General features: G+C 43.9%; 1 protein-coding gene and 1 long non-coding RNA gene across 2 annotated transcripts; one reads left to right on the top strand and one right to left on the bottom strand.

Annotated features, from left to right (window-relative positions):
• Positions 1-3,358: 3,358 nt before the first annotated feature.
• Positions 3,359-4,319, bottom strand: LOC103630434 (uncharacterized). Its single transcript, XR_002748594.2, has 2 exons — positions 3,811-4,319; positions 3,359-3,687 (listed from the first exon to the last, which is right to left on the bottom strand). It is a non-coding gene; the product is annotated as an uncharacterized lncRNA (long non-coding RNA).
• Positions 4,320-5,349: 1,030 nt separating this feature from the next.
• LOC100280699 (uncharacterized) lies at positions 5,350-7,561 on the top strand. The gene is made up of 6 exons (NM_001153618.2): positions 5,350-5,567; positions 5,965-6,081; positions 6,382-6,515; positions 6,596-6,675; positions 6,756-6,848; positions 7,089-7,561. Exons 2-6 carry the CDS (start codon positions 5,973-5,975, stop codon positions 7,231-7,233), a joined length of 561 nt encoding a protein of 186 aa, NP_001147090.1. The 5' UTR covers positions 5,350-5,567; positions 5,965-5,972; the 3' UTR covers positions 7,234-7,561.
• Positions 7,562-8,590: the final 1,029 nt, after the last annotated feature.

Raw genomic sequence — 8,590 nt, 5'->3', positions numbered from 1 at the left:
TCATCTTGATCTATCCAACCCATTTTGACTTCGCCTTACTCGATTCCGGACTTGGTTCTTCGGAACTTATTCGAGGGCAGGTCCTTCAGGATCGAACTTTCCCTACTTACTAGTGGGACTCGGAAGCTCGAGATCTTTTTTCCGAGAGATATATAATCATAGCAGTACACATGAATTTGACTTGTTTTATGAGAGACTAGGTGAGTGCCCGTGCGTTGTGACGGGAGTAAAAAAATTATATGAAATATATATAGAGCTTAGTTGATGTTTGATTGTAGTGAACAAACGTACGTGATAGAATGTTTTATAATTACTTATGTCAATAGAGGGAACTTTTTTTATTGATTCATTGGTACGTTACTTAGTTGATGTAATGGATTTCAATTGTATCCTTTGTAGTGGCTAAGCTACTTAAGAGTCCATATATTCAGTTATCCTTCCATGACAGCTTCACCACATTATTTCAATCTATTTAGACAACAGTGAACAGTGAGTTGTACGAAGTAGGCTTTGTACTCTATAATGGAATAATGGACATACCTTAAAAATTCACCTAAATGTCATTCAAGGAAGTCCCCTCCTATGTTATTGAAACGATTGCAGTTCAGGAAAAACTAAAATAATCTATGAAATCCATAATAATACAAAATAAATCATCATTCTCTAACTAATACAACATGTGTGGTCTGATTCACTGCAAAAAACATGTAAAACAACAATGTTCTTAAATCCTACAATCGAGGCATTTAAGTGTTACACTTGCATTTTGCTGCCCCCGGTCCCTTATGCCAGATGTTACATAGAAGTTGGGACTTTTAGATGTAACACTATCCACCTTGTAAGTGCTAATGAGGCCTAAGCTGCATGGCTTGGCCGGAAGACGTTTTCCTTTATTTGGGCATGATTTATCAGGAAAAAAAGAATTTCTTTCTTTCACTACAACTCCGACGGCTGAACGTGGAATCAGAATTCTGCTTTGACCCCATATGTGCATATGTGTTGTGCCTGCAATCTTGCCACTTCCAACTCAAATGTACATCGGATGGGCACCAAGAAGCACATTGGTACAGAACTTCAATGTGAAGTAAAAAGGCACCATCTATCATTCATTTTCCTCTGAAGAACAAAGACATATCTTCTCTAGAGGACTGGCCAATTCTCCCCAAGATGCTGAGGGTTTAGCTGCATGGCTACCTTAAAATCACTGACGGAGATCAATTGGTTACTTCCAATCTCATTTGCAGTTCCTGATGACCCACTGCCTGATGATTGCATATGAACATGGTTTGGCAGCCAGACACCACTGCCTGATTGCCATAAACTTGGTGCTTGTGTGGTAGTGTCCCTTTCCTTGCATCCCTCTGAACACTACCTCCTACTAACTCAACAGATGACCTAATCAAGTTTTTCATGTCCTTTGTATCTGAGTACCCTATCGAGTTGATCGAAGATCCATTTGATCAGGATGACTGGAGCACTTATGCCAAACTCACTGATGAGTTTGGCAGTATTTCAAAATTATGATCAGAAAATCTTTTGTGTAGGTGCAAGCATTTGATTCTCTTACCCTGGAGAATAAGTTCCTTTTGGTTTCTGAGCTATTAAGAAAGGTAATCTAAGTGACACCGTTTAACTTTTAGTTCATTTTTATCTATGTGTTTTCTATGAAGAAATTATAGTTGAGACTTCTTTTATTAGGCTACTCCTGATACTTTGGAAGAAGTGCAGTGTCTCACCCATCTGGAAGGTAGTGGTAATAGTGGTGAAGTAATGATGATCTTACATTAACCTTATGAGTTTATCACCCATCTGGGAAGGGAGGCTGGTGCACGTCGCGCCGGAGATCCTCGCCGCCGACGACGCCGCGCCCTCCACCCGCTTCCACGTCCTACCATTCCCGCGGCTGTCGGAGCGAGCCACGGAGATCCTCGCGCAGGCGCGCGCCGCGCGCCAGTTGGAGCCCCTCATCATCAGACCCTCCTCGCAGTGGTCGCGCCTTCCACAGCCTTCCATGGAGAGCCGGAGCGGGTCGGCGCGTTAGGGCCGAGGAGAGTGGATCGTCGGATGGCGTGACGAGGATCAAGAGCGAGGGCGGCGATCTGGGTTGAGGCAGCGGGGATTGAGGGAGAGAGGATCGCATTCTGGGGAGCCGGGGAGGCGACACGGGGCGGAGTCCGTGGGGATTCCATCGGTGGGGGAGGGGGCGGACGCGGCGGCGGGGAGCAGACGACGATGCGTGGAGCTTTGAGGGCGCGACCGATTTGGGGACTGCGGGCGCGGCGGGGACTGCGGGCGTTGCCGGCGAGGAATGCGCGGCGCGACCTTCCATTGACGGCCTGCGGACTGCGGGCGAGGCATTGATGGCGCGAACTGCGGGAGCGGCGGGACCTTCCATTGACGGGCGGGGAGGAATTGCGGGACGGGGCGCGGGGAGGGAGCGTAGCGCGCGATGGCAGCGATGGCAGAACCAAAGTGTGGACGCCTACAGTCCATACATATAGAGTAGTAGAGATTGTTTATAGATTACGAACTGAACTCAAATCAGGCATTCAGTATTGGTCTCTAGAGAGGAAGCTCTGCCAAGCATTACTAAGAAATGAGAAGGTAAGGAGAGACCTTTGTTTGCTGTAATTTAAAAACAAATAAGTATCCTCATAATAGCGATGCTTCAGTAGATCATCTGTTGAATTTGATCAGGCCTGTTGGTCGTCATTTTTCTTTGGAAAAGCTGTATGCTCTTGATACTAAGAGGAAGCGATGAATGCCACATAACGAACTATATTAGTACTATTTAAAGTGAATCCATTAATAACTAACTTAATTTTATATTTCAAATCTATAACTGAACATAGACAATATTTCCTCTTGGCAACCTCAAATATAATCTCGACCTTGGGATGGGCTGCCATTTCAGGTGCCCCGTAATGCCCAAACTCTCTTTGATGTTGCTCTGGAGACCAAGGTTGGGAATGGGGAGAACACCAAATTTTGGACTGATCGTTGGCTGCAAGGCTGCACTGTAGGTGAGCTGGCCCTGGCCCCCCTATATTATTCAGGTGGTTCCTAAACGAGCAAGGAGACAACGTACTGTCTCTCAAGCTTTGAGCAACAGGACTTGGATTGCTGATATCCAGGGTACCCTCACAGTACAGGTGCTTGTTGAATACCTGAGGCTCTGGGAGTCAGTTGATGGTGTTACCTTGCAACCTTCAGTTTCAGATCAGCATGCGATGAAGGACGATTATTGAAGAGGTGGACTGGCAAGGTTAATGTAAAAGAAGAAGGCAGTACTGGTTCAGAAGATAGAGAGCGGATTGAAAATGTGGGTTGAAAATGTGGTAAACTGTGTCATAGGATGTGCATCTACTGGGATATCATCTATTGTCTATAGACATGAGCTGCAACTGCAACCATATTAATTATCAGCTGCTAGAGAGCAAACTGGCAAGATAGAACATATAAACTTAACACAATCATACTAACAGAAACATATAGAGCTCTCTAAGATCTGTGACTACCATTGAATTTTAGAACAGGGAGACAATTGCATCAATTTGTTCAGATAAATTATAGATTTTATTGGTCAACAATAACACAAGTAGCCAGCAGTGTGCTCAAAATACCCGTGACAGTTGAAAGTGCAAACAATTCCTTTAATAGTGCATCAACTTGCTCTTTGGCTGGGACCTGAAACAAGGGAAAAAGTCACATGCATAAACCTTATAGAAATAGGATGAGAATACCGAGTGAATAAATAGTGAAGAACTACTAATGAACAACTACCCAATAAAGACCAATTAAATTTAGTACCTTATGATGAGCATCCAAAAATGTCAAAAGCTTCGAGTAAAAAGCATCGCAAATTGCCATGGATGGAGAGTGATCAGGACTTGTGTATTCCACAACATCCATTACAAGTATGATTTCCATATCAGCATACATGCATAGGCTTTTCTCGTCATGTAGAAGTACCCTCTTAAACTGGATTGCTTCTGGAAACAAATACTTCATTTGGGCCAAATACTGTCATTATAGTCTTCATCATCTATGTCACCCTCATCTTCCAGGAACTGATTTGCAAATCTATCTTTGTACCTCTCTGCAAGTAAATTCCTTGCCAACGAACTCACAACAATCCATTTGCTTCTAGATTCAAGCTTCTCTGGAGTGGGTGATTCAATTTTGCTTCCAGCATCTTCTGTGTCAACTTTCAACTTGTGCACAGTTGCAGGACTACTCGAACCATCATCAGTAGACACTTGCGGTGATCCTTTCTCAAGGGCAAGCTGAGTAGCATCCCCTCACTCATTTTCAGGTCACTGCACTACAATAATGGGATCATAAGTAATATACTCTAAACAAAATCAAACAATATTCATAGAAGTACATGGGTGAACTGCAGACAGTAGCACGGTACAACTAATGAACAAGTCAACTGAGGGTGAAAATTTCAGTCTCAGTGCTACTCCAAAAAAGCAACAGGCGATCTTCTTGCAGTGAAAGAAGTGGAACTTAAATGACAAAGAAACTACAGATCAAACCATTACAAACGAGAATTATTTTGCAGGGATCCACATATTATTAAACTCTAGGGATAAACGACCACAATAAACTAAGATCTAGGAGCAAGACAGCTAGTGACATGGCTGTCATGTACCTCAACGAGAACTGGTTCACAGGCGAGGTGGTGGCATCGGTGGAGGCCAGCGGATGCGGGTGCTCTTCTTCCAGGACAACTTCTTGATGGGGATCGACATGGGCGGTGCAGCCGTGAGCGCGCACTGGAACTGCATAGGCCACCACCGGCTGTGGTGGCTGAGAGATAGGTGTTGATGACCATGCCGGTGAGAAATCGAGGTCGCTAGGGTTTTGTGAATTGGGGCGGAGGGTGTGGGGCAGCGGGCGCAGACCTCCCTGTCATGGCGTGCCCGGTGGGGTGGTAAGTGGGGTTGGGGCGGCAGCGCGCACATCTTATGGTGCTTGAGGAAGGCGAAATCCGCGGCGTGCATGGAGGTCTGCGAAATCGGCGACGGGTGGGGGTGAGGGGGACGCGGCATCACGGTGGCAATGGAGGGAGCGTGGATCGCGTGGGCAATGGAGGTAGCGCGGATCGCGGGGGGAATTGCAGCAATGACACCATGGATGGAAGACTTTTCTCGGATGGCAGGAGTGCGGAGGGCGCGCTGGCGATTGATGGAAGCCACGGCGCCATGGGTGGAAGCCGCGGCTGCGGCTGCGGGGCGCCTGCGGGGCGGCTGCCTGCGGGTGGCAGAACGCAGCAGTGTGGACGCGCTAACATATAGAGTAGTAGAGATTAGAGAAACGTGTGGAAAAAAAAGATCGGTACAGAAGAAGGCCTGGGCCGAATAACCCATACTAGGCCGGCCGGGCGCCGGATTCCTCATTCCTTCCATTTTACCCCTCCGTCCGTCTCTCACACTGTCTCTCTCCACCCTCTCGCTCTCCGACAAGGCGACGACGGGTAGGCCACCGCCGCCGGCGCCGTCCCACTACGACAACTGCTGAGGCCTTCATCGCTTTCTTCGCCGGCGACGAGCACCCACCAAGTATCCCCACCGCTTCTCTTCCCTTCCTAAGCGCCAAACCCTACCTTAACGCTATTTAGCTATTTGATGTCCCCTAACTTCGAACTTTTTGCCAAAAAAACATCGGGTTCCATGTCCCTTTGCTGGGTCCGCCCCTACTCACTTGAATCCAAGTTATTTACATGATGTTTAATCCGTTGACGAATGCCTCTCTGCAAATCATGTCTTCCAATATCTATCTATCCTGTGATAAACCAAGAATATCTCTATTCAACCTAGAGAAACCAAAAAAATAGACGATTGGCGCAAGTGGATATTTTCCTTCGCAACTAATTGTGCCTCGTAGCTAGATCTAGATCGGTCCAACCAGAATATTCTAATGCTCTTCCATTGCTCTCTCTGAATTTGTCTTGGTCAGCTAAGGTCATGGAAGAGATGATAGATCTAACGGGGGATGGAGGTGTTCTTAAGACAGTAGTGCGGAAAGCAAAAGATGATGCTATAGCGCCATCCGAGAGCCTGCCCTTGGTTGATGGTATGGCACTACTGTACATATCTTGCGTTTCTAGCAAGCATTGCACAAGCAATATCTTTTTATTACTTCTGTTTTATTGGACAACAGCCAATAACTGAGTTCTGATATGGTCTCCTCTTTGTTAAGTGTTAATTCTTTCTAGTACATAATTCACCTTATCTGTCCTCAATTAACTGCTGCATGCATTTTCTTTATGTTGTAAAGTGAGCACCCGCTGTTTCATATCGCCAAGATTTCAGATACTGTATCCCGAATAAAGTCATGAAAATATGAATACTTACCATTTTACCTTGTCTATAGTTCATTACGAAGGTACACTTGCTGAGACTGGTGAAGTTTTCGATACCACCCATGAAGATAACTCTATTTTCTCATTTGAAATTGGACAAGGCGCTGTCATCAAAGCATGGGATATAGCCTTAAGAACTATGAAGGTATGTCAACGTTTGCGTCTCTCGCTTTGGCCTTTCACCATCTCTGTGTGACATGGTCTGGCATATCCAAAAAAATTAAGGTTGGCGAGGTTGCAAAAATTACATGCAAATCAGAATATGCATATGGAGCTGCAGGCTCACCACCAGAGATACCTCCTAAGTGAGTTCCTCTACCACCTATCTTCGAAGTGGTAACGAGTTTCCCCAATTTAACAATGTCGTTATTCTTTGTGTATGTAGTGCAACCCTTATTTTTGAGGTGGAGCTAGTAGCTTGCAGGCCGAGGAAAGGTTCAAGCTTAGGTAGTGTATCTGATGAGAAAGCCAGACTTGAGTAAGACATCTCCTATCATTCCATCTTTAACATATAGCACAGAAAAAATCAGTTATTATATGATTTAGCACAACTGTACATGTTCCCTCGAGTGAACTCTTGATGACAATGCAATATTCAGAGATAGAAATCACAACGGTGTATGCACCGCACCTTGTAACCAAATATAGTTTGTTCGTTTGATCAGAGTCTAAGAGTTATATAGTGATCATAAAGTAATAGATGCATAAATCTGTGCAGAGAACTTAAGAAGCAACGGGAGCTAGCTGCTGCTACCAAAGAAGAGGAGAAAAAGAAGAGGGAGGAAGCGAAGGCCGCGGCAGCAGCCCGGGTGCAAGCAAAGCTTGATGCCAAGAAGGGGAAGGGGAAGGGAAAGGGAAAATAGATCGTGACGTTGCTGCTGACTATTGTTGTAACCAAGAAAATAATTGTGGGAGCGTCCTCAAACTGCTCCGTCACTTGCTGGTTACTGTGCTTGATGTTGTAGCGTGGACTAATGTATCGAAAAGACCTAAGTATAAATAATGTCTGGTATCTACGTAGATCACTAACCGTATCGTATGCATCACAGATTGGCGTGGCTGCTGATATGAGATAGCATGTCTGATTTGGGATGACATGTTGGTCAGTTCGTGTTCGACAAGCTGCATGTTTTGTACATGAATGTCAAATACTCAAATATTGGAACTGCGGAGTTTGTTAAAATAGTCTACATATCTATGGACGAGTCCTATCTTTCATTTATAATGTATTTAGTTTGAGGAATAAAGTGATCCATCTTTTTCGTACTCCTCACTTTTTCATTTAGGATCTTTTTCGTACTCCTCACTTTTTCATTTAGGGCTTGGATGGGAGCAAAGGTACCGAATCCTTTTATTATTCAAATTAAATAACAATAGAATTTTAGCACCTTCGATTTCTCTCGTATCCTTACTTTCAAACAATTTTTTACAAGCAAATATGTACGTGTGTGAGTGTGTCGCACCTCAGGCGTTCACAACCAATAAGCTCTCTGAACGAGGCACAACACACCTATATGCCTGGATAGTCCTGGACAAAATAATAAACCGAAGAATGAAACCAAATTAATCTGAATTGAAACCGAAATAACCAAAATCGAATTAACCGTTAGGACCGTTCAATTGTCAGGAATGGACCTTAAATTAGAGAAGCAGTCCAGTTAGTAATCGTTTCAGACCTCCAATCCGTGAAAACCAAGAGTATTAGTAATTTTGGTTCAGAAAACCAAAGTAATTTCGGTTCTAGACTTAAAAAACCAAAATAACCAAAAAAACCTAAATAAATAGAAGCCCAATAGACCAATAAGACTAGTTTGGAAACCCTATTTTCTTAAAAGAATTTAATTTTCTCAAGTGAAATTAGTTCATTTTCACTTAAAAAATTAGAAATCCCTGGAAAAAATTGTGTTTCAAAACTAGTCCTAAAATTTAGTCATAGCTTAATATAGCCTTTACAAATCCTAAGTATACAATCATAGAACCCTAGTCAATCCATTCATACAACCCCAAGTAATAAAATTTTGCTGAACTCTAAAATTATTATTATTTTACTAAACTTTTATAACCGAAACAGAATCAAAGAACCGAGACTGAATTTTCCGGTTCTTCTAGGCCTATGCCCGGACCATCTCCGACAGTTCCCAAAACCCACTTCCATCAATATGCTGAGTATCAGCAAGCGTTTTCAAAACTCATTTCCAATATTGTTTTTTTGCTAAGATT

Source organism: Zea mays, chromosome 6 (genome assembly GCF_902167145.1).
Source record: "Zea mays cultivar B73 chromosome 6, Zm-B73-REFERENCE-NAM-5.0, whole genome shotgun sequence".
Lineage (NCBI taxonomy): Eukaryota > Viridiplantae > Streptophyta > Magnoliopsida > Poales > Poaceae > Zea > Zea mays.
The sequence above is the reverse complement of the archived record's forward strand: the minus strand, read 5'-3'. Positions and strand labels throughout refer to the sequence as shown.